Source organism: Ambystoma mexicanum, chromosome 9 (genome assembly GCF_040938575.1).
Source record: "Ambystoma mexicanum isolate Mex_15411 chromosome 9, UKY_AmexF1_1, whole genome shotgun sequence".
Taxonomy (NCBI): Eukaryota; Metazoa; Chordata; class Amphibia; order Caudata; family Ambystomatidae; genus Ambystoma; species Ambystoma mexicanum.
In genome coordinates this window covers 1,544,618,895-1,544,646,011 of record NC_090931.1, presented here as the reverse complement: position 1 = coordinate 1,544,646,011, position 27,117 = coordinate 1,544,618,895, and the positions used below count along the sequence as shown (strand labels likewise).

The 27,117-nt window shown below is 44.0% G+C and overlaps 1 protein-coding gene across 1 annotated transcript in view; it reads right to left on the bottom strand.

Moving 5' to 3' along the window:
• LOC138489490 (zinc finger protein ZFP2-like) overlaps positions 1 to 26,689 on the bottom strand; it is a 208,953-nt gene extending 182,264 nt beyond the window's left edge. The window contains exons 1-2 of the mRNA XM_069617231.1: positions 26,547 to 26,689; positions 7,814 to 7,940 (exon numbers count right to left, since the gene is read on the bottom strand). Coding sequence (XP_069473332.1) covers positions 7,814 to 7,940; positions 26,547 to 26,570 — 151 coding nt within the window. The 5' untranslated portion in view covers positions 26,571 to 26,689. The remainder of the gene's footprint in view (positions 1 to 7,813; positions 7,941 to 26,546) is intronic.
• Between the last annotated feature and the right edge of the window lie 428 nt (positions 26,690 to 27,117).

Below are 27,117 nucleotides of genomic sequence, written 5' to 3'. Positions count from 1 at the left end.
TGAATCGTATGCAATGACTTTCACAACTAAACGCTCAGACAGTAGGTACACATGGAAAGTAAATCAGATCCCGATTAAGCGAGTCACCAGTATAAATTACCTGGGTTTCCCAATCTCCACAAAGCAACATGACATTATTCAAAAGGGGAAGTTGGAGGCAAAAATGTATGCATCTATTACCTTGATGAAAGTCTTGAAGAAAAAGCTTTGTGCATATTCCTTACTGCCATTAATTGAGCTATACAAACTAAAGATAATGGCAACAATATTATATGGCTGCAAATTAATATTGTTTACAGATCGGGTCTTCATAGATCGTTTGGAAAGCAAAATTTGAACGGCAGTTTTGAATTTGCCAAAATCCACCGCAATCACTGGAATCTGACTGGAGCTGGGCCTGATCTCGTGGTGGGCGCAATATATAAAAAGATCCTTGTCTCTAATGACTAAAATAGGGGAAGGTGAGGAATACTCGCCGAGATTGTACGTACTAGAACGTATGCACAACAGGCTTGTGCACAAATCTTTTCTACAAAAACTAAAGTCTCTTTGAATGTGATGCATGTGGACACTGCAGACAGTGCTTATATAATAAAAAACAAAATAATGCGCTGGGATAGAAATACTGATTATGAGGTTACAAAAATAATCAGTACCAACGCACTTCTTCAAATAAGGTGAAATCCTAGCTTCAAAAATTCCCCTCCAAAAAGCACAGGGATCTATACTTGTGATTTCGCATGAATATCCTCCCAACCATACAAGTCCTAGGGCAAAATCTCTGAGTCCCTAGGGAAATGTGAGGCTGTCGTGCATGCAGGTCAGTCCAAAGCAAATCCCCGTTTCATCTTGGACTGGAATGTCTGTTTTTTCAGGCGCAGAGAATTCGTTTTGTCGGAACGTTTATTCACTCAATCTCTTGTGTACTATCAGACAATCTGTGGGTGAGTTTGATGATGACCACAAATGAGGGTCTTGTAGTAGCTCTGGCAACAATGGTGGCACAGATGTATGAGGAATTGAAAAAGAAAATGTTGCAGGGTGAAGCAGACAGGAGAACAATTTGGGGGGACGAGTCACCCGCCCAAATGCCTGCTTGGGTGCAGGTTTGTGTTGTGTAATCTTGACAAGGAGGAGGGGCATCGGCTGGAGCCCGATTTGATTTTGACCCTAATGGGAATGTTATACTATTTGTGGGAAATCTTGTACTGTCACCGTGACATGAATGACTAAGAAGTGTGCAGGGAATATATGTCTTGGTTATGTTATGCTTACATCACCTATGGTTGGGTATGTTGAGATTTTAATGCTCTTTTGGTCTTTTCCTTTTATTGAAATGTAAAGGTTTACTTATAAACTAAACAGACTGTTTGGATATTATGTTTTTTCCAGCAGATATAACTGAATATTTTGTTGCCACATGTTTTTAATTGGTAGTTTATTTCTGCTTAGGAAGTGGTGCACTATACACTTTATAATGAGTATGATAGGTCTTTGTGCTACTTATTTGAATAGTTGGAGGGATCCAGATAATATATTACTAAATGCCTTTAGTATCCTGTATACAGTTACTAAACCAGTGGTCGAAGTGAGCGGGAGCGGTTGGGAGCGGTGCTCCTCTACTTTTTTAAATTAAGTTTTACTGCTCCTATACTTTTATTTTAAAATGAAACTGTCCTGTAACTGTTTCTTTTTAAAATAACAGTGTAGGAAGAAGTTGAAACGTACACTTTCAGTGCACTACACTGAACGTTCCCTTAAACAGCAGGTGCACATGGGGGTTTGTATTGTGTGTGGGAGGCAGTGTGGTGATGGGATTTGTGGGAAGTGGGTGCAGGCTAGCAGGGAACATAGTTCCACTACTTATTTTCGTACACTTCGACCACTGTGCTAAATGTATGCTTTGTGCAGTGTGTATCTTGCTGCAACATCCCTTTGAGATGCTTATTTATTTTCGTCTTGTTGCTGCTTGCACCATGCACTTTATTCAGTGGTAGCACATGGACACCAACATGGCCGCCGTTTTAACTTCTCATTCAGGGAGTTAGCGGCATAGTGGTTACGTGATCCATGTGACGCTTCACTTGATTTATGCTCTTGGGAGATTCTGTGTTTTTGTGTGACCAAGCACCAGGATCAGTGAGAAACGCGTTGCTTTTAACCATGTTTCTTTCAAGCATGTGGGATTTCCCCAATAAAATGTAAAATATGGGCTTGAACATTTTCTAGTCCTTTTGATTTATTGTTCGGTGCTTTTGTGTGTGATCCAGGCACTTTTGTGCCAGTGCAGCGGTTGCCGCACTATAGTCAACTTGAGTATTGAGTTCCTAGGAAACCCAAAAAATGAATTGCTAATAACTTTTGTCACGTACTGCGGATTTGGCTGAAATTTTGCACAGAAAGAATTTAATTACGGCCACCCCAGACTGGGAAAGATCCGTTGAAAAATAAAGAGGCTATTGAGAAAACAGAAAACGCAGTTTCGGACGAATCCCCCATTCATTTTCCCATAGAGAAAAAAGGTCACATTTTTGCTCAGGCGCAGAGTGAAAACCACTGGACGGAATTGGATTGGGTATGAAACAACTTGGACACGAAGTGTTGACTCTAGTTCCGGGATGGGAGGGGCTAGGGTTAATGGGCCCAGTTGTTTTTTAATATTTGACAGAGAAGGGGGGTGCCTCCTCCTAAAATTATAGCTACATCTCACATGGTGCTTTGCAGCAGAGATTCTTTTCAGAAAGCAAAAAGCTGACATCTTTTTTTCCGATGCAAGATATATTTGAAAATATTATGGGTAATATTCGGGGTTATCTGAAAACGAAAAGTAGCAAAAATGCCATTTGGGGGAGGGGAAAAGGATGAAATGGCATCAGGCTAGGGGTGGAGAGGGGGAAAAGAGGACACTGTGTGAAATTGAGGGGGTAAGGAGGGGTTGGGGACCAAGTTCAGAGCTCAGACGTTTTCACATATTGCAGGTTCTTTTTTTTCATATTCGGGGTAATTTTCCCGTAGTCTGGGTTATTGGAAGTGCGTCACATGTATAATGAAGCGGCTTGCTATTTCAATAGACTGTCTGCTAATACTGTATTGCTAGGCTAACCTGACCTTGTTGAATTTGAGAAACGGGTTTGTAACAGCGCCTAAATGCTTCCATGCTTTCTGTGTGCTTTAAAAGTGAAATAAATAAATAACCACAAATATTTTTGAAATATTCTGGGTTACTTGTAGTCCATTGTTAATATAACCGCGATTATGGGGGGAAAAAAGTATACAAATGAAAAGAGAGAAAAGTGGAATTGTACAGCTACAGTGAGGTGTGGGGTAACCTATTGGGGGAACATATGAAGGGGTGCAATATGGCCCTGGCCAGGGGTCACGTAGGGTGTGCTCACTGGCCAGAGCCAAAGGCCCTGGCTAGTGGACCCGAAAGATATGTATAGAGGCCACGGCCAAAGGCTGTGGCCACCTACTGGGTCCAAAAGAAACATATTGGGGAACATGTACAGTGGGCACAGCCGAAGGCCGTGGGTCATGGCTAGTGGCCCGGTAGTGTTTTAAAATATACAGTGGGCATGGCTGAAGGCCATCCTCACTGCCCAGGGCAGAACGCCCTTGCAAGTGGGCCTGAAAAACATATTTAGTGGACCCTTATTGGGGAACAGCCTTGTTCACTGGCCATGGCCCAGTGGACAGGTAGTGTGTTCAGATATAAGTCATGCGTAGTGTCCAAAGGAAACATATGGGGGGAACACATACAGTGGACACCGAAGTCCATGGCTAGTGGCCTGGTAGTGTTTATAAATATACAGTGGGCACGGCCGAAGGCCTTTGCTTACTGTCCATGGCTGAAGGCCCTGGCTAGAGGGCCCAAAAGGCGTGGACACTGTGACAATTCACAGGATATGGTCACTTATCCCCAAAGTGGAGCCCTTCCCTGTGAGGCTAGGGAGGTGAGCCCACTACGGAACATTCTCCTCTTGGGGACAAAGACTCTCGGTTCATCAAGGAACTCCCTGAACCCCTCTATGAGGATACACTAATACCACAAGAGCTTCCCGAGAATCATCCCAAACAAGTCACTGTTATTTAAACAACATACTAAATAGCCAACAGAAAGACAAGCATACTGAGAAGAAGAGTATGCAAGAAATAAAGATTGTCCCTATATGGTTGGCTTCCAACCATGGGGTAAAGAAGATCGAACGAGCAAAAAAGAATGCTCAGTGAAGAGAGACAAAGGACTAAAGTTCCAGCACTTCACAAAAAAAGGAAAGAAGGACCAGCGTATGATGTTGGTGAAGCCTGGGTGTTTCAAACCTGGGGAGAGAGAGAACAAGGGGAGTCCGGGAGGTCCTCAGTTGAGAGGACACTGTCCACCGAGCAGGGAAGGAGGTACAGAGATGGCAGGGAGATACTCGGTATGCCCAAGGAACGCCTAGGCGGTAGCGTGACCGAGAAGAGGTGGACCGTCTGGTCCTCAAACGACTCTGAGACCACAATAAAATGGGCTCAGCAGAGCCGCTCGTTCAAACAGGAAGAAGGAAGAGACGCTGGAAGCGTGCAGACTACCAGAGAGAGCCCGAGTCCACAGGAAGAACAGGTGAGGACAACCTGAAAAAACAAAGGTAACTGGCGCGGCGGGAGACCCGGGAGGGGAACAGGGCAGGAAGAGTACAAAGGGACTCAGTATACTCATCCTAGTGAGTGTGACTATCATAGAGATAGTGAAGAATACTTTGAAACACAATTCCTACAGCCCAGGAGGTCGATGGGAATCAAACCAAGTGTGGAAAGTAAGAATGAGACAATGCAAGAACCCCAAAGGAATAGGGGCCAAGACCCTTTCTTGAGGAACCTAGGAACTTTGTCTAAAGAATATAAGGGGAAACCCAGGTGGTGCAAGAGCCCCCTAGAAGAATTAAAGGAACTTGTTCAAATAATCACAAGGAACTATCTGAAGATAGAATATTGTGGCTATAGAAGCCTGTCCAGGAGAAGGGAGTCATTCTCTTAGTGGTATGGCAGCATGGGAGAGCTTTTGGGTGGAAGATGGACTGTTGATTTGAACTGCAACTAAAGATATTACATTGAGTCTATTACTCCAGGGCAACTCTGCTTAGGAAGGGCCAGGCAGAGAACGATACCTGCTTGAAATGCAAGAGGGAGGTGGGTACCTATTTTCACCTGCTGTTCGAGTGCATACAGGTTACAATATACTGGGAGAAGGTGCTGACTGTGCTATCTCAGGAAGTGGGGAGAGAGATACCGAGGTGGCTCAAACTATCCTTGTTGCATACCTTCGAGAAGGAGGTGAGTGCTGGGGGCAGGCAGGATCCTCATCCACATGGGACTGGTGGTGGAAAAAAAGGGCCCTGGCCACTAAATGGGGTTCCGCTAAGGTACCTTCAGTGTTAAAGTGGAAGAAATATCTGTATCCCTTGAAGAAATTGTATACAGACTTAGGGCCTGGGGAAATGTCAAAAGGGAGTGAGGGGGAGATGAGAGGGCGGGAACCGTGAAGTGGGAGGCTGAGGGGAACGAAGACGCAGTGGGGCTCTGCCATTGTTGCAGTCGGTGCTTTGTTAGCCAACTTATGCTATTTGTTTCAATGCAATGTTTTTGCTCAAGAAAGACAAAGAAAATTGACTATCCAAATAAAGTGTCTTATAAAGCTGAAAGTGGATGACTGGATATGTGCACTTCGACTAGGTATTGAACTGGACTAGACAGGCTTCGTCTAGAGTTCAGCAACGAAAGAGGACATGTTTTGGCATTGCTCCAGGCGTCAGTTTCATGACTCCATATACACAATGAACAGGAATAATTTCAATACTTTATTTGGCTTCACCTGTGCCATTAGAAGAGAGTAACACCTGTGTGCACATCAAGCTGCCCTCATCATGCAATGCACAGCCTAGGCTAGACGGATTGGCCGCATCGTCTGCACACAGAACATGCAAACACTGCTCATTTTATCCAGAACCATCTAACAGACATCAGACTGCGAGGTATTGGGGAATTATTTTCTGTTTGCTTTTTGCTTCCTTCCATCTGCCCCAATGGGTGGTCACTGCTACGATTCCTCTTGTGCAGTTAGGGAAGAATTCAATTTTTAGGAGTTCCCTTCTTGTAACGTTGTGAGTCCCCTATACTTTTTGCTGGCTTTCTTGAATTCTTGACTTTCATTTTTGGTCAGAGAGACATCTATGGAAGTCTTCCTGCCAACAAAAGCCATTTTGTATCAGTTGATCTTTGAACCCCACTGGTAACCAAAGAAAGGTTGTTGCTATTAAGCACCACATTCTACCCTGGAGTGATTTCTATGACCCAAAAAATATGTAGGGAGTGTGGAACTAACAATTTGCTCTTCTAGCCCAGTATCCTGTGTTACCAAATCATTTGCAGCCATCGTTTGCTCCTTTCAGCCAACTTTATCGCATTACAATGGGCCTCATTACAAGCTTGGTGGTAATCCACCAGTAAATTCACTGAATTACAGCCAGGCTCGATTACCGTTACCACCACTTGGTCCCATGGGGTTTCTTACCGCAGTAATTCTACCGAAATCCCCCTGGAGTCATATGAACTCCATAAATGGAGATAAAGACTGCCTTACTGCCACTAATTCTGCCCGAACAAGTGGCAGTAATGGTAAATCCGTTTGGTGGTATCTCAGCAGATTTACGCCAAGATACCACCAAACTTGTGATGAGGCTGTCGTCCCTAACTATTTATTTGTTGCTGCTAGGAGACATTGGCTGGACTGTGTCTTTTTAAGACCCAGAACTTTTATGCTTGCTAATGTATTACTGTTATTACTTTACTCTTTCTACTCAATCCTGTGTGAACCTACAAAGTGGCTGGTATTTATCGGGTAGGGTCCATACGTTTCTGATAGGTTTGGTGGGAATAAGGTTAATTTAACCCTTTACTTTTTTTTAATGCCTAACGTGTTATTTTGCTTACTTACCTGGAGTACTTATATAGCAGTGTTTTTATACTAGGCAATTGCAGTATTATTATTTATGTTATGTGTGGTTTATTTGGGGGTAGGGAGGAGGGGGTGCCTAACTGTACCTGGATAAAAGCACATCCTATCATAAGAGTAAGCCAGACTGCTCTGTCACACTACGATTGAGAGCGTTGGGAAAAACGTGGTGTACACACTACATAACACTAGTTTGTTATTCTGACTCATTAACCTGCCCCCACAAACAGGCACAATACTGACATTGTTGCACCCCCCACAAGTAAAGTTGCCTTTTGCCTGCTCCCTTAACTGTGTTAAGTGCCGTATTTCCCTTTTCACAGCTCACGCTCCTCATGCCTCCATTGCTGCTACTATGTGGAGCTGCCCGACTCCCCTAAACATGAACTATATCACGAGCATGAGATCACATTACAAGCATATAAAGGTACACACGTCAAAGACAGAACAGCAGAACTTATTCTGAGAGTCTGAAATAAGGGCGCCATTTCGTAGAACTTAAAATGGTGACGTGATTTAATCGAATCCTAAAACAACCAATGAAATTTCAATGAATACAAAACAACTAATACCAAAATGATGACTTTCTTTTTCATTGTTTTAGGCCCACCCCCCCAAAGCCTGCCTTTTTTTTTTTACTAATACTTTTCCCCCAGCAACAAAAGCACTATTCCCACGCCCAACCCCATTTCTAGTGTTTTCCCGAATTAGTTATTTTGGTTATTTTTGTATCCATTGTAATTTCATTTGTTCTTTTATATTCAATATAAATCACTGCATACCTTTAAAACCACTTGTTAAAGATGAATGGAGTTATGTTACCTAGAGAGAGCAGCGCTTGGTGAACTTCCTTCATCACATTCCTGTAGAGTTCCTTCTGCCACTCCTTCAAAACCTTCCAATCCTCTTCCGAGAAACAGGCAGGAGCATCGTGGAAGCCTACCTGAGCCTGGAACAGAACAAGTCAAATGAATTATTCGCTAATTTCATTTAGTGAAATATGGTGAACTACGAGTGTCTATTAATGTACAATCACCTTCTCCCTTGGATACTACCTTCCCCCACCCAACTCTCAATTTCTATAATAATTGCCTACATTAATCATATGTCTTGTTTTCTATAACAATAAGATACACTGCCAACAACATAAGACTGACAGACCCTTTTTTGCATGTAACTGCTTACAGTGTTTTTTTCTGTGTGTGCAGTCCCCCTTATATAGCAGCGAGGACACCACCACTTTTATAATCTTGGGGAGTACACTGCAATAATTCCCGTAACTAGGATTGGACAGTTATTCTTCTCTCTCCTCCCAAACCCAGACTCCAAGTCAGGATTGGTTAAGGGGTCTGGAGCAACATATGGCAATTCCCATATGTAAATGTCATTTTGTTCTCCTTTCAAAGTTTTGGAAAAAACTAGTTATGTATCACAATGTCATAATTTTACTAGCAACTGCTATAATATACACATTTTCTGATTGAGCCAATCATGAGGAATTAGATAAGCTGACAACAAAGTCCGTACCATATGGCACATTTCTGCCGTTTCCATTAAAAGCATGTAGAGGAGCAGCTGCATGCCTCTGCAGGAAATCCCACCCCCCTAATTCCTATATGTTGGAAGCCTGAGATCGTGCCATGCTTGACACCAGCTGTTGTGACTATAACACGGCGAGTATTCGAAAGAAAATATCCGCTGAGAAAACCCTATCAAATGTATCCCCGAAGAGACGACAATCTGAGGGAGGAACTCCCTGAAGGAATATGAAAAAGAGTGAGAGAAGCTGGTGACATCACAAGAAAAGAGTGTGACGTATTGCGGATACCTGCTGAAGAGGATGAATGGATCTTACAGAAACTGATGACGAAGTTAAGAATCGAGTAAACTTTCATATGCGAAAAGAAGATTGCACATGTGCGAAGCACTGCAGAAGATGCAAGCCATTTAATAACTGTACAGATGCTGTGACGCAAGTAGAGTAAGTGATCATAGAGGCTGGCTATATGTAGTGAATAGACTGCAGACGAAGCTACCATTCGATAGAAACTGGACATCGATGTCATTAATTTAGTCAGCCAGGACTCCTGTAGACAAAGGCCAACACCTGTGTCACAGCAAGAATAAAGCTGATATCGTAGATGTGCATGGTGAAGTTGTCTGGCCTGGTGTCAAAGCTGAAGCAAGCCACGGCCGGTTATCTATTCTTGAAGGCGGGGAATGTGAGAAGCTGAATTATCCTTTGTTAAGGTGCAAAGAAAGAACACCAAGCGTGTCAAGTTTTATTCATTTAAGACATTTAAAAGCTGCAAAATGGACCAAATTGTGGTCTCCTGTCACGTGAGCCAGGGATGGAAATAGAGTTGAGCGTCGAGTCCTAGAACAACAATAGTGCGTGCTCGCACTCCGATATATATTCCCAGAGACAAGAATACTTTGCAAGGCCAAGTTCAAAGACAATCTTCATGGCAGAAGGCATGGGTGATGAGAGAGGATGGGCTAATTGGGTGGGGCGGTAAAGTCAAGTCCACCTCCTGGCACCTGGGTCTGAGGTTAGGTGCTGCTAAGTGAACCAAATTTTACAGACATGGCACGAGCGTGCCAACCAATTATAGAGGGCTGTATAATGAAGGGTCTTATAGTTTGAAGACCAATGATCTAGTGTGTACTTAATAGTGTTGAAGATGACATGTTTTAGAGGTAGGCATAAGTTGTCCAACTGACAGATAGCCAATCACAATCCCAGCTTGTATAGAAAGTATACTTAGATGTTCCCCTTGAACGTATCACAATCCCTCATAGATTTTTCTCATTTGCCACATAGTATGCCATCACGTCTGATGTTTTTTTTGCATACATGGATGTTTTTATGAGAAATTCACTGAGAGATCGAACAAACGTCACTGATGTCCACTGTAACTCCCTGTTTTAGATAATTGTTAATAAAACAGCAACCATTGCCATCTTCCTGAGTTGGTTCGATTATTTGGTGTCTGAGTTATTCTGCATCCCCATCCATTGCATGCACGATAACCAAAGGGCCATATGCTCACTAGGTAGCAGTGCAGATGGTTTGAAAAGATCCAAACTAGTTTGTCTGCATATCTAGCATCCTCCGCCATTAGAGAGCAGCCGATAGAAATAAACTTGCAAGAAGAACTGAGACGGTGAGCAGGTACTTTGACGAAATCCCTGTTCGGTTTCCACGGGTGCTGTGCGGATGGAAGGCGAAGTGGTCGGATTGGAGGAGGAGTTGATACCGAAGCCCTCGAGTCGATTAACAAACAAATGGTGAGTAGACTAAGGGGAATGGCAAATGAAGGGGATAGGGTTGTGATAATTTTTAAGTAACAGGAAACATTGTGTGAACAAAAGGTAGCGCATAGAGTCCTGGCTCAAGGGAGTTTCTGAAGGAGACGTTTCAAATCCCAACGGGGGTAGAGCAGAAGCATATAACGTGTAAACAGATTTATTTAAGGTGACGTCTCAAACCCTGTATAGGGTAATAAAGAAAAGGAGGGTGAGAAAAGGGGGACCACAGTGTTTATTAATGTGTAATGTTGACTAGTCTGTATGTTGTTTGTTGATTATAAATATCGAAGAGCGATAGAAGTTGTAAAGTAACTGAAAAAGTTGACGAGCGATAGTGATTAAGCCTAGCGCAGTGATTGGTACCAATCAAAAGGTAGAGATAGCTAATTAATAAATTAGAGGCTTGAGTGGCGATTGATGGTGCGCGCTCATATTTGTGGTTTTAAAATTGTTGAAAAAGTGGAAATTTAAGCAAATGTATAAAAGGTTATTTCAGAAGTCTGATAAGTATTGACAGTCAATTGAGACTTGTCATTATGGGAGACCCTCCTCTGATGCACTTATGTAAGACATTACCAAAGCATATCCCAAGCTCAATCAGCATAGTACGGAATGGGTGAAAGGCATGGCAGATAAAACGTTCATGCCATGGCCACAAGGGGATCATTGTCAAAAACGGTATTGCAACACATGACCACATACACAGGAAAGAGGTTAGAAAAAAGATTACCTATTTTAGAGCTTTGGAAAATGTACCAGGAAGAAAGACAAGATCCGCCACCTGATGAGGGGATACCTAGTCAGTGTAAGGAGGAATGTGTTGAGCCTCAGCTCCCCTTACCTCACCTATAGTAGAAGGCACTTGCACGAAAGAAATAGTGTTGTACCCTTTAAAGGAATTGAAAGCGGGAACAGGGTATAGTAATTCGATATACGAACCTCCAGCTTACAGTAGCGAAAGACTAAGGGACAAAACAATACATAGGCAAAGGAAAGAAGAGCAAAGAAGGGAATGAGTTAGGAGAGAAGAATGAAGGCAAGAGGAAGAAAGAATTAGAAGGGATGTGAGAAAGCGATGAGAACTAGATGAAGAAATAGAACAAATTAGAAGACAGTGGTACCAGTCACATTCGTAAGGAACCAGTAGGGCCAAGCCCAGAAATACGGTGGGACAGAATAGAAGAGATTCCTCTGATGAAGGATACAACACCAATGGAATCTAGAGTAGTATTGGAAGAAGAAGACATTGATGCAGTGAGCATTGAGGAAAAGATCGATAAGGTCTATCAAGAATTAAAGGAAGGTAGGAAGTATGGAATTCTGGGTAAGAGAGATCAATCCCTAGCATTCCAATTACAAAGCAACGAAGGAATTCCCTTCAGTCACGAAAGTAGAGCATTGTCCTTAAGCAGACTGCACCTATGAAATGATATGATAGATTATTTATAACGCGCTTAATACCCAGAGGTTTCTAAGCGCGGACCCGGGGATCGTACCTGTGTTGCTCTGTGTCGTCTTGCTTCCAAGGTGAGCATGTTGCCCCTGAGCTATCCTCCCGAGACAACTTAGACAAAGGTGAGGAAGATAATAGTCACAGTAGTTGGGGACAAGATATGTCTGACAAAGAAATAATCTGGAACAATCTAAGGATAGGAGGCCAGATCCCATAGCATATCCATAGCGTCCCAGAGGATGATCGTAGAGTGAGAAGGGAGAATCGCCCCCATATGTGAGCAGGTTAAGGTTGTTACCGACAAGGAGACAGACAGGGACGATCGTCCCTGCCATAGATAAGCTAATGCTCGGAGCCGACTCTGGGCTGGGGTTCACAGTTTCCCTTATTGGAAAAAGGGGGAGCAAGACCACAGTATATCCCATGGCCGCAGATGGACAAGGATAATTTAAGGTGCAAGCTCCTTAGTTTGACTTCGGGCGCCGGGAAACGCATATACAAATTAGCTAAAATGACAGGAGGAAACACGTTGGCCATAGGGGACATAAAAGGTCTCCTGGCAGTTATTTTTGGGGAAAGGGCTAATGACTGGAGGAGAGCAGGATATTCAAGTGTGACAGCACAAAACACAGTGCATGATGGAACGCTGTTTAATAATTGTAGAGCAGACATGTGGAGGGCTCTCAGGGTACATATGGGTGCAATTATGAAATGTAAGATTAAAGAAGATGAAGACCCCATTGCTTACATTCAGGACATTCAAGATTAATGGCAACTTGAAACTCGCGAGCCGTGGGAAAAAATTGTGGCATTATTTTACCACATTTTATGTCAGAGGTTGCCCAAGCCAGTACAGAGGCAGATGAAGAAACAAGTGAGGATGGAAGCGAAGCCTTGGGCTGAGATACAGTGACGATAGTACACCATTGTCGGTTATTACAAGAGAAAAATAAGAAGAAAGATGAGACTCGTAAAATCGAGGAAGCCAAGTTAGTTCAGAAAACATTGGGCCTCATTGCGAGTCGGGCGGTCCGGAAATAAAGGTGGCAGTAAACCCGCCGCCACTGTTATTTCTGGACCGCCCGATCGCAAGTGCTGCAGGCGGGAGGCGTCATTCCCGCCAGGTCTGGCCTGCCGGGTTTAACGCCACCCGCCTGCAGGCGGATCTGGAAACACCAGCACCATCACGAGATGGTGCCGGTGTTTCCATATCCCCATTCCCATTCAGTCCTATGGCACTCAATGGGAATTGGGATTTACCGAATTCCACCTCCGGAATTCCTGGGACACCAGGGTCGTAATGCCCTGGTAATTCCGGGGGGTCACAGAGGCGGAATGGTAATATGAGTCCGGCGGTAACCGAGCCGGAAAAAACGGCTGGTTGCCGCCGGACTCGTAATGAGGCCCATTGTCTACATTTGCCATAGAAGGGGCGATACTGACAAGTGGAGAAGGATTGGGAATGCAGGAAGCAATGGGTACATCAAAGGCAAGTAATCAGAGCCCGATGGATCAAGGTGGATATGGGTTTGTGCCATGAGGCAGAGTTATGGGCTATAGAGGAAGAGGAGGTGGATTCCAAAATAATCAAGGTGGGTTTCAGAATATACAGAATGAGAATCAGAGTACCCAGGGAGGACATAACCAAGGGGGACTTGTCAGACAGGCACCCCCAGTATGTTGGATTTATGGGATGACAGGGCACATAGGACGTGTATGTGTAAGCCAAGGGAATGTACAAAATGGCCAATTTTCAAGAGAGGGGGGGACAGCTTATCCTCCTCCTGGTTATATGATCATATGCAGTCCACTACGAGATCACTTTTAGAACTATCAGCACTAAGGGCATTACTAAAGAATGTCCCCAAACACATAACCATCTCAAACCTGAATTACTTGGTAATACACAATACACTTCAGGCGAGACTGCCTTTGACCATTAATCTCTTTCCCCTAATGTACTGACTCTGACAGTCATTTTCTTCACTTTTTTCTTTCTCTTTCGAACACCACTTATGCGTGGTTAGAGGGAATGTTACAAGATTAACAAAACTGTTGTAATTTAAAGTGTTTGGTAATATTGTGGAATGATGGCTACCTCTGTTATTAATATCTAACTAGTCATCTGATACTGTTATTAGTAAACGCTGCACAATCAGACCTGCTGCTAGTCAGCGGCGCATATCATCAATTTTAATGCTACACTCTGGCAACCTTAGCAGCATCTTTGCACACGGATATCTCAAGATACTTATTCTATATAGAGTACAGTCACACTCTACAATTGGTAACTACACATGAATAATGAGACATCTCAGCACTACATTTCCCATAAACCTCTCTATTGAACGTGGGTACGTTCTGCTGGATAACATGCATTCATCACACAGCCATTTCCTAGCAACCTATTGTTTCTCTCACAGGGCCGCGGCCGCAAGGTCGATTTCACTGATCCCATGAACGCGAACGCGGAATTCTCTTTGATCGCGTAGAAGATACATGCAGACACTGAGAGGTGGTCCTCTCCTCCATATCCACACTACCACGATTACCAAGGTGAGCAATTACCCGACAGATGAATTCGCCATGCACGCAATGTCAATAGACATTTCCATTAACTACTCATTGTACACATCGTATGATTAGTGAACATGAATAGCAGACATTTAAAGCTAACTCCCTATATTACAGGCCCGTGGCTGCATCCGCAAACTATGTTACGATTATGAAGAACTAGCTCATCCACCTCGGATTTCTTTCCACATCGCGCCACAGGTAACCTGCTTTAATACATCACACAAGTAGACAAGCACCACCTAATCTTCCCCCTAAAACTAATTTTATGTTATCTATATTCATTGCAGGATTCTGCATTTAACTACTCCGTAACCATCACTTCACAAGACAAAAGATTGTGACCTGAGAAGGCCGAATGTTAGCATTAAGCTGCGGAAAGGACATCGTTGTTGTAAAAAAGAATTCCAGTTCCCTCTCTTATTAAGAGATTTAGGATACACCGCTCCTGAAGAAGAGAGTTATTCTCTCGAAACGTGTTGAGCTCTTTGTCTAATGTTTCACATTTTATGTTATTTTGAAATTGAGTATGCTGATTTGCATCCTCTGTCTAGAATTTTTGGGAATTTTCTGAGAATTTGTTTAACATGTTTTTTGCTCTCTGAATTTACAAATTTGTAATTTAGTAGAATTGTTGAGCCTTATGTGCCCCAAACATATAATAAGTTCATTCTTTCTAAACAAGGTCCTAACATATGGTGTGCATGTACTCTATTTTTCAATAGGGGACAGCGTATCCTCCACCATATAGTACACAGACTAGAGAAGGGTTCACCCAAGATCACACATTTTAGCAGACACAAGTGCCATGAGTACAGCAGGTACAGCAACTGCAAGAGAAGGTGCAAATGAGTTCACTACAAGGGCAGTCGCAACAAGCCCCTATGCAGACACAGCAGTATGCAAACACGGGACAAGTGCTGACTGTTAGGCAGAATTATATGCAGTACCCTTTGGGAACACCACAAACCTAACACTACAAGTGACAGTACAAGTTCATCTTTGGTACAAGCCTGTACTACACAGTAAAGTGGTAGCGATGGCTGAGCAGCCAGACGTATCTCTAGAGCAAGTGAGCAGTATCAATAGTTACACAAAGGACAGCAAGTACTATGATTCAAACAAACACTGACTCATGGTTTCTGAGTAAAAGAATATACTTTTATTTACACATCAGTTGTAAAACATTTCACTAAAGTAAAGCAGTTGAAAAATCACACTCTTAATACACCACACCACTCCCAATAGATTCTGGCCAAGTTAAGCTCAAAATGAAGTGTGAGCAAAATGGCACTTCAGCAATTAAAAAGGGAGGGAAAGACAAGGTTAGACTAAAATTGAGCAGCACCAACAGGTAAATGAGCAGGGCAATCTAGAAAGAGGAACTACAGTGATGGAACCAAATGAAAAAGGCTTAGGGCCAAAGTCAATAGGACAAAAATCTTTTGCTCAAGATCACACAGTTCAGGGTAGTTCGCAGTTAAGTCTTTGCCAAGAGTTCCGGACGAAGTTGGTCGGCAGAAAAGTTAGTTTAAAGAGTAGAGAAGGATAAGCCCTCGGATTGGAGAAAGATTTCACACACTTTCACCGCGGTTGGATGAAACAAACAAATTTGCACAGTACCTTTAAATGGAGAAGCTGTAGCTGAGGCGGATGTTCCTGACAGTTCCTGCACGCTCACATTTCCTGAAGCGACTGTCGGACTGACATCAAGTAGGAAGACTGGAGGGTCCTGCACTGCCCAGGGAAGAAACCAGCAGCAGAGCAAAGCAACAAATAAAAGGTGCGCTCCTTAAAACCCAAGCAAGGTCCGACCTTCCTGGCTGTCCGGCTCACTGTAGCTCTGTACAGCAAATTCAACCAGAAGAAGGGGTCCTGGCTTGCAGTTTGGGCAAACTGGTTGGTCCCACCAGCTCAGGGGAGGAAGATTCCTGGTGGATCTTCTCTGTCGTTGGAGTATGAAGATTCAGACCTGCAGCAGGGCTTCACCGGGTGGTTCAGTCGTTGTAGGTGTCCTTCTGTCAGTTCGTTGGTTCTTTCGTTCCAGTGGCCACTCTGCCTTTCCAGACCCAGAAACCTGCTTTTTATGCAGTTTTCCCCCATTCACACAGCCTGGCTGTCAATCGCACAGCAGGGTGGCTGTCCTGGCGGGACAGTCACCTAGCCAATCAAACAGGAGTGTGACTTGGGTTAACAAGGGAACCCATGGCAGGGGTCCTAAAACCCCACCCTCACATCCTGCCTACCCAGACTTTCAGGCACCTAAGGAGGGCTTCTGTGTAGAAGCCCGCAAAAGGACGGCGAACAAAGGGACCAAACCTGGTTTGGCGCGCAGAGTAAAACACGAGAAAGACATTTTCAAAAAGAAATGGCGAATAAACCCAGCCGGAACCGTATAAAAATGTATATGGTCTAGCGGGTTTAAGTTCAATGCTACCAAGATAGCCTAAAACAATACCAAGGTTATTTAAGATAACCACGGGAGGAAAAATAGGGTAGTTACCACTGCCACCAGCCAAGCCTTGATGAAAAGGGAGCGATACAATGTTCCAAGAGAAACAGACAAAAAGGGATAAGTATTAACCCTTTCCAGTACTCTATGTAAGATAGTTTGTACTGGGTCTGTGGATTTTAAAAAGACTAATAAAGTCAATGGCAACTTTACATGTTCTGGGAGATAGTTGTCAGTCCCAGAAAATGGAGTCTGAGTTGAGAAGTCTAAAAGACAATCCTGTGTCACTGCACTGAAGGTGCTGTGTAACACACAGTAAAAAGATGATGCCTAGGGAGTAGGTGAGGCTCCACAGTCTATGAACACAAGAATATGTTAAACACACACAGCAAAACACATGTACGAGTGGGAAACAAGGCTCACACTCTTACCAGGTGAACAAAATAAATCCTAGAAATCCAGCAAACCTGCTGAGGGACTCAGTAGCTAAGGAAAATTAGCCATTCTGGCGAATTCTCCCTAACACTGACACCCAGAATAGGAGGTGTCACTGTGGTAGGAGGAAATCCTTTCACAGGGACGGGGATGAGCCTGTACCAACAATAGGACAGCTCACAGGGTGACTTGTTGTGTTCAGTACTATCTATAACACCAGACCCCCAAGAGGAACTGAGGGTCGATGTGACGATAGGAGGCAAATCATTTTCTTTTCTAGTAGACACTGGAGCTACTTGTTCAATTATACGAGAGGGAAAATATCCAATGTTGGGAATTGCCATGAATGCTCAAGGGTTCTCTGGAGCTACGAGTCGAGTTCATTTTACTAATGAATTACCAATCTCTATAGGAGAGTGTGACATGTCTGTTCCCTTGTTATATTCATGACAGACACCGTCTAACATTTTGGGAAGAGATTTAATGACAAAACTTAACATGACAATTTCATTAACTGATCAAGGGATAGTGTGCGCCACTTCAGAGATACACTATTGAAACGTGGGTGAATTTATACTGACGTTCACATGGCACGTGGCTCTGCGAGGCGTTCCAGTAGATCGAGAGATTTTTCTATATGGAGTGAGCATTCTACTGACATGGCTACCTGGCTTACTGGGAAAAATTGTGAGAATACTTGATGAGTTTTTGTTTAGACCACGAATACCTATGGACGAAGCGGGGGGACAGACTATCCCTATAGAATTAGAAGCAGCCATAGTACTAAAGCAAATGACAATGCTCAAAGGAGTAGATGATGAGGGCAGACCATGGAGAACAGTAATAGCTCTTGAGGGAGGGTATAGATTGACTGATATAACTGATGACATGTTCAGGGAAGACCAAACAGACGATGAAGTGGTGTTCTTTATGAGCATCAAATACTGGATAAGGATAGAAAAGAGGGGTGTAACCGATAAAAAAATATAAAGGAGGGTCATGGAGATTTATACAAGATATGAGAACGATTAATCATATTGTAGATGCAGAGTTTCCTTTAGTCCCTAATCCGGTGACGACACTATGCAGTGTCCCCGGTGGAAGTTCGATACTTCACAGTGATCGATTTGAAAAATGCATTCTTCCTCAATCTCCTTGCACAAAGACTCACAAGATTTTACATAATTTGCGTTCCGTCAAACTCTACAAACATATTAGGCTGCCCCAGGGGTACTGTGAGTCTTTATCGATCTTTAACAGAGTCCTACAGATGGATTTAGGCAATATTGATCTTAAGAGTGCAGTGATACAAAACGCCAATGACATTTTAAGTTGTAGCACCACGGAAGATGAGTACAGACAAGATTCTATTCAGTTGATGTCTATTCTAGCAGACAATGGATATAAGGTAGACAAGGAGAAGTTACAATACTGCCAAGAGGAGGTGTTATACATAGGGCAATTGATTTCACATGAAGGAAAGAAGGTGACACCTAAAAGAGCTGAGGCGATTATGAAGACGCCAAAGCCAAATACAGTGAAGCAGATGCAAAGGTTCTTGGGTTTATACAACTATGTCAGAGCCTGGTGTTTGATTATAGTACGTATACAAGGCCACTTCAGAAAGCTTTAAAGAAAGCACAGGTGGAAAAAGTAAAATTAGAATGGGCTGAAGAAATGGAGGAAGGAAGGGTTTGAGGAGCGGATAAAAGCAATTTTTCCAGGCCCTGTTTTGGGAATTCCCAATTATGCTGAGGATTATTTTTTTTTTCACAGTCAAATGGGACAGTCATGACAGCAGTGCTTACGCAGATAACTACATAGGGGTACAAACCTTTAGCGTATTACAGTGGGATTTTAGGCCCAGTTATGAAAGGACACTTTCCTTGCGAACAGTCATTGGCAGCTACTGCATTTGCAATTGAGAAGTCTACAAGTATTGTTATGGGCTGCCTGCTCTATGGCTTTCTTCGTGGAGCATGCTCTGTTTGCCCTTTTAGAGAAACTCAAAGGCACACTGACATCCCAAAGAGCTTCGGCTTACGAGGTAATGATTTCAAACCCAACAATTAAAATTGTAAAATGTAAAATAGTGAATACTGCCACGTTTATAGCTGAACCAACAAAAGAAGGCGATCATGTGCATGACTGTGCTAATTATGTTGAATTTTGTGATGATATACTGAAAATGCTTTAGCGGGAGGAGGGGAAATTCTCTTTACTGATGGTTCTTTGAAAACTGATCAGACTAGTGGGGAAAGGCATCCCGGCACAGCAGTAGTGAGACACAGATGAAATGGAGAATTTGAAGTTGTACCAAGTGCAAGACTACCGTCCCACTTTTCCGCGCAAGCAGCAGAATTATTAGCATTTATTGTCACGCTCGAGAAACACAAAGGGCAGGATGTGATGGTGTACAGTGACTCTGCCTAAGTGACGTCAACTGTACATGCACGAATAGCGCTTTGGAAAAGGAGGGGCACCTCTGTACGGACATCACTCCAGTGCAACACACATCCTTATTGGACAGGCGTATTAAGGCACTACAACTCCCAGTGGCCATAGCGGTTGTTAAATGCACAGCACATACTAAGCTAACAGATTTTATATCTTGCGGGAATGAAGCCGCAGTCAAAAGGTGCCAAAAAGGGTTGCATATTCCACCGATTTTTAGAGTTTTGATAACTGAGCATGTTAAAGAAAAAGTAGTTACAACCATGTTAGCGCAAGAAGGGTTTAATAAATTATCGATAACCCAATTAATGGAGATTCAAAGGAGCGCACCACAGGAAGAGCAGGAATTGTGGAAATGAAGGGGGTGTTATTTAACCACTACAGAAGCATTATTTTGACATTAGCATTATTAAAGCTTGCGCATGAACAGCTGCATTACCCCTTGCATGTAACTAGGGAAAGTCTTGCTGCTACGATTGCGGAAGACTGGTTCATTCCGAATTTGTTGAAGCACGTTGCACTATTGATGGTAAACTGAATTGTGTGTAAAGGTTTACTGCTGGGCATACACTAAGAACAATTGGAGGGGTAATATCTCAACCGAATGGTCCATTTCAGCATTTACATATCGATTATGTCGATATGCTGCAGGTGTGTAATGGATATAGGTATTTATTAGTGGTGGTGTGTCCCTTTTCTAGGTGGACCGAGGCAGGTCCGTGTACACACCCTGATGTAACTTGCACAGCAAAGTTTTTAGTGGGCAAAGTCTTTCCGAGATGGGGTGTGTGTGAAGTGCTGAAATCCGACAATGGGCCACAATTTGTTAATGAGTTAAGTGAATAAATAGGGCATCTATTGAATATAAAGAACAAGTTTTCTTCTGCTTATCACCCGCAAGCGAACAACATATGCGAGAGACTCAATGGCCTCCTTAAAAAAAGGATTTCCAAGATTAAATTGACTTTGAAGAAGGCATGGCTATATTGCCTACCACCTAGCCTTACATGCCCTTAAGAAGCAGAGCATCACCTCACCCCTCTCGAGCTAGTTGCAGGGCAGCGAAAGAGAACGCTCCTTTCACCACCATCTAGAAGTAGAAGTGATGCCCAGAGTGTAGCTAAAACTTTAGGTGATGAATTGCAGGACTATTTGACATGTATGACCGCTAGCATCTCTCTCATTTCAGATCAAGTCAAGCGCAAGGGGCGTTGGTCTCAGAACACACAAGAAGACAATTAAACAACCAACCCAAATCAACTTCTATCGGCACCTAAGTTATATGTTGGAGACCTAGTGCTTATTAAAAACTTTACTAGAAAGTGGCATGAGCCACCATTCAATGGTGAACAATTTAAACCTCAACACTCGGGCCCCGCATGATATTGACAGTGTAATCCATGGAAATTCCTCCACACTAGAAACTGCTGAAGTTTTGACAAATATACATGTGATCTAAGCACGACTAGTATGTCCTCAAACTTTATGTTCCTGGCCTTTGAATGCTTGCTTACACCTCTCATTTCAAAGTGTGAGAAAATGAAGAATAACATTGATCTACAATCCATTCTTCTCCACAAAAGTATCAATCGTGCTTGCAAGTCAGTAAAAGATGAGGGATCCAATACTGTGCTGTCTGGTTATTATCCAACTACCTTTTCTGCACCTGCAGCTCAAAGTACTAACTCTATCAAGCTCAGCTCCCACCCAGTTCTTCTGATCAAAAAGACACCTGTTAAAAAGAAAGTTAAATCTGTCTCTCATGCCTTTATGTATGCGAAAACAAGCTAAGACCCGGAAAAATGCGTGCATTTTTTTGGAAAAATGTATACCTGCAATATTACCCTTGCTGAATGTATTTTCTAATGATGGGGTACCAGTTAGGCCTGGGGTTATACTTTGTTCATCTCCTGTGCCTTTAGATAATGCTGTTGAAGGAAATGGTATAGTGGGAGCAGTGCCGGATCAATTTGTGAATGCAACTACTTTTCCCAATGTCCCCAATAGCACAACTATTCTAGATCCTTGGATGGCACCTACAGACCCGCAAAATATTAATACTAACCCTCTTTCTGAGAGGGCCACGCAACCTACTTCACTTGATCTTTGGGTGATACCGCCTAGTCCTCTCGTACTGCTTAGTTAAATCACTAACCATTCTTCTACTACTAATTTAAATATAAAAGTGCTACAATTACAACCTGTGTCTACTAAGGAATATACACCACCTTTGAATAGATCCAGGGTACTCAGCCTTTTACATGCTGTAGCTGCACTGCATGCAATCCTCTGAGGATATTATAATTGTAGATCAGATAGATCACTATTCCATCAGTATTTCGAACATATGGTGGAAGGGCAGCTGCAGGGATGTGCTCACTCCCTGATAGTTATTGGGAGTTTCCTGGGGGTCCAGCTGCTGGATGAGCCGTCCCCTGGCTGCAGGGATACCCTCTGCTCCCCAGAATGTATGCGTATATCCTGGGACTCCTGCTGCTAGTGGAAGGGCGCCTGCGGGGATGGCCTCTGCTCCCTGTGAGTTACTGGCAGTTTACTGGGGGTCCTGCGGATAGTGGAAGGGCAGATGCGGGAATGCCCTCTGCTCCCCGGGAGTTATTGGCAGTTTCCTGGGGGTAATGCTGCTGGTGGATGCGTGCCTTTGGGTAGTCTGAGACAGGCATGGTATCAAGAGATGACACATACAACAGTTGTGAAATTCAATATCAAAAGCCTTATTAAGGCTCAGTATGGTGTAACGGCTAACTTGCCCTAACTGTGATGGGAATGTCCCTTCCTAAAGAAAACTAAGGGAAGTCTGTGTCTGCAAGTCCAAATCAAAAGTCTGTCTCTGTCAAAACCTATGCTTGCCCTCACATCTAGAAATAAATATGGGCCCTCATTACAACCCCGGCGGAGGACCATGGTGCTATTAGCACCATGGTCCATGCCGGTAACTCACCAACTCCGCCATGGTGGATGTCGGAATTACCGCCCCATTCCAAGGTTGACTGGGGCGGTAATTCCCCATTCACCATGGCCCCTTCCCCATTCCCATTTTTGCCCCATAGGGCATAATGGGGAAGGCGCTAATTACGGTCGCTGTAATTAGCTCCAAGGTCCCTTAGCGGCTTGGATTTTAACGCCTGCAAAAAGCAGGCGTTAAATTCCAACCCGCTAAGGGAGCCTTGTAATCAGGCGCTAATGGTTTAACGGCGCCGACGCACTTTACGGCGCCGTTAAACCATTAGAGCCAGGGTTGTAATGAGGGCCATGGTGTGGGGTTCTTCTTAGCCAACAGAATAGTGTTCAAAAGTAAAGTCTCTGCTGTATTCAGCGTAAGTTCTTTCACAAGTTCAATACAGTTCCAATAGCTGCTTGTCTTACAAATGTTATGCCCTGTCTTCCCTTCCCCAGGTTCAATCTAGCACAGTTCACAAAAAAAGGGGGGTCTTGAGGTTCCCTTTCTCAAGAAAGCCTTTCTTAGTTCTTTAAGTTCTCAGGATTCCCTTCCCCATGATTGCACTGCAGTGCTCATGACTTGCATTTGCTTAATGTTCCTTGTAGGAAAATAATAGGTCCACTTGACCTGCCTTCTTGCTTGTTTTAACATTCAATTCCCACTTCTCTGTGGTTTGAATTGATTTGATTTTGAGTTATTAATATCGTGCACCTGATGAAATCAATCATGTCTGGGCGCCGATGTCAGATAATAGTATCTTGAGAAGAGCTGCTTTTTATCAGGTCAAACATTATTTATACAGTCTAGCAACCACCCATTAAAATTCCCCTAGCAAAACAAGTAGGTCTTCACAGCTTTGCGAAATGCTGTAAGTGTTTTGATTTCTCGGATAGTTCTCGGGAGGCAGTTCCAGAGTCTTGGTCTATAGACTCCAAATCTTCTGTCCCCTTTACTCACGCATCTAAATCGTGCCACCATCAGCAGCTTCCCGTCACCTGAGCGTAAGTGGCGAACTTGGCTGTAAGTCCAAATTTTATCTGACAGATAGCTAGGGGATAACTGATTCACACATTTAAACATAATGCAGAGGGTTTTAAATTCTATACACTCTTTCACCGCCAACCAGTGTAGAAACCTTTGTAGATTGGAAATGGGGGATGATTTAGTCACCCTGAACACCAGCCTGACTGCAGCATTTTGTGCCACTTGCAGTCTCCGCAGTTGGAATGCTGTTACTCCTATCAATAGTGCATTTCAATAATCCAAACGCAAATTTGTGAGAGTCCCTATAACTGTTGCTCGGTCCTTATCTACTATAAACGGTAGGATCTGTCTCAGTAACATTATAGCACACCAACATGTGGATGAAAATATCATGTTCTTACTGCGGGGACGCCCTCCGCTCCCAGGAGTTATTGTCAGTTTCCTGGGGTTCCTGCTGCTAGCGGAATGGCAGCTGCGAGGACACCGTCCTGCTACTTGTGGAAGGGTAGCTCCGGGGACGCCCTCCGCTCCCAGGAGTTATTGTCAGTTTCCTGGGGTTCCTGCTGCTGCTGGAAGCACGGCTGTGGGTATGCTCTCCGCTCCTAGGCAGTTATTGCAGGTTTCCTGGGGATCCTATTGCTAGTGGAAGGGCGGCCGCCGGGACAACCCCTGCGAATTACTGTAATGTTAATATTTATATAAAAGTAGAATGCATTTTTGGTAAGTACTGCAAGAGTGAATTTGAAATGCTGCAATATTTCTCATGGTAACACGGGAGCGTTAAGCTGCTGCACTTGCCCTTAACTTATTCTACACAGGTAAACAATGAATGGGCCTAGGGGACACATCAGGGGCAATGAGCTTGCCTTGGGAGCAAGACGATAACAGGCAACATCGGTTCGATATCAGGTCCTAGGCTTAGAAGCTGAGGGAGTCCGTCATGAAGCCCACTATAAATGACCAATACAATAAAACACACTATACATTCATTTTTAAGCTTGAATTGTGCACTGATTAAATGCTTATTTTGCATCAAAAACGTCTTTCTCATTTCTTGATGGCAAGCTGTAAAGGTTACTATTTGAGTATTGAATACACGTCAGCTCCCTGATAACATGGGTTGGCAACATGGGGATGGAAGATGCAATGTCTAGGTTTTGTATTGTGGGGGTGTGGAATCAGGACATCTGGTATTGGTTTTGTGCTGTGAGGGTTGAGAGGAAAGATAGCAGAAATGGATTACAAAACTCTCCAAATGTCAAATGTCTCCATGCCATGTGGGATAAAAGCATCCAGCCCTACCTTTTCTCTATATTCTGGGACTTGCTGTCCTAAATTTAAAATGATGAAGACAAATGTACAAGTCCCAGGCTTTGAAGGAAAAAAAAAAAACAAGACTAAAGGCCTTTTTAAAGGACGACTGCTTGGGTGTTTTGTGTTGTGTGGGAGAGGAGTGTACAATTCCAGGTCTGGATTTTGTGTAGTCAGAGGGGTCTTTTGGGGAGGCAAGAATGTCTGTATTTTGTTGCAGTGTGTAAATAAGCATGACACTGTGTGGCATGAATGATTTGCTGGCTCAGCTTGTATTTGACTATTAGATCCAAACCACGCCTCTGACTGCATTTTATTTGAATTGTTTGTTTAGAGCTAGCAGTACCCTGATAGACTCGGAGCATCTTACATGGTTCAGAGTTTGAAAAGGAGAGAATTGAAAAAAGAAGGTACCAAATGTTTTTAGGAAAGAATAGGAAGATTAGGATAGAAAAGTTATAGCAGTGGAGGTAGGCAGGGTAATGTGTGGGGGACCAGGTATGTTTTTAGGCTCTTTCTGAAAGGGGATGCAGTGCACATGTAAAGAGTTATGGTGTTCTGTGACTTGGATGCCTAGTGGGTAAATTCTTGTTTTTAAGTTCACGTGAGTGGGCAGAGTGGAATTTGTAGAAGGTGTTGGCTGGCTTGTACAGTGTTTGTGTGGGTGATGGGTTTGAGTTTCTCATGAAGGTAAGATGGAGTTTTGGGGTGGATGGGTTTGAATACAAAGTAGAGTCCTTTGAAGGCATGGGTACGGGAAGCCAGTGATGGTCTGTGATTGCCAGGTGATATGTGAATGTTTGGGGGGGTGGAGGATGAGTCCGGCTGCTGTGTGTTTCATGGCTTGCAAGGGGCAAGGGTGCTGTTGCAGAGTCCATTGAGAAGAGCTTTGATGTATTCCAGCTTAGAGGGAAAGTGCTTGCACTGTGGTGTAGAAGTGATCAGGAGGACGGATGTGTCTGAATTTGCATAGGCTAGATGTAGATTTCATGTTTTGGTGACAGCTGCTATCGGGTGTATGAAAGAACTATGGGGGTCGATGGTGAAGCCAAGGGATTTTGACAGGTGTGGATTGGGTTTTGGGTGTGTTTTCAGTGGCAAGTTCTTGGATGGGGGGGGGGGGGGTTGAGGATGTTATCTATTTTGGAGGGGTTGAAGTTTTAGGAAATCGGTGGCCATCCAGTTGGTGACGGTGGAGAGACAGGTTTTGAGGGTGTGGAGTTGTGATGGCCATGACATTTGGAAGTATATCTGTGTGTCGTCTGCATATAGATGTAGATGGAAATGGACACTGCACTTGCTAAAGGTCTCTCCAAGGGATTCATCATATGGGTTGAAGTAGAGTGTCGACACAGAGGAGCCTTGTGCGGACCCCTTTAAGTGGCAGGGGTGGGACCTGACTGATAAGGGGGCGTGGGGACAAAGGGTGTGCTGTGAGAAGGGAGGTGAGCTGTACCTTGAATAATGTGGCTTCCAAATATGACATCTATGCATACAAAGAGGATGCAGAACACATTTAGTAATCTTCCAAATGCTGCTAGGGGTGAGTGTAAGCGCTCCTCGTGACATGGGTGCAGTTGCCAGCAATGATCCCTGCCCCTAAGCACAAGAGAACATTTACCTCATCTGGCCCCTGAGCAGGCATTACTCCTTTGTTCTATTAGATGAGTCTCCTCCACTGACGGCGTTCAGGATTCAGAGCAACACCCTCCAGAGAGGCAGAGATGAGGGTGCTCGGAGACTGGGGCTGAGCTGCAAGGCCCGGAAGCTGGACTGCGCCTGCGCAGAACAGGAGACACCTCACACAGCCGGGAGACGCTAATCACATTCTCTGACACACCAGGAGATGAGGGTGCTCAGAGACTGGGGCTGATCTGCAGGGACCGGGTGCTGGACTGCGCCTGCGCAGAACAGGTGACACCTCACACAGCCGGGAGACGCTAATCACATTCTCTGACACACCAGGAGATGAGGGTGCTCAGAGACTAGGGCGGATCAGCGGGGCACGGCTGGCCTGCGCCTGCGCAGAACAGGAGACCTGTTACACTTCAGGGGCGCGGCGCTGTACCGCGCCTGCGCAGGACACCTGACACTTCACCCAGCTGCAAGACGCTAATCAGAGCTCTGAGACGCTACATAAAGGGAGACGCGGAGACCAAGGCTGATAAGGCAAAGAGAAGTGCGTGAGGAAG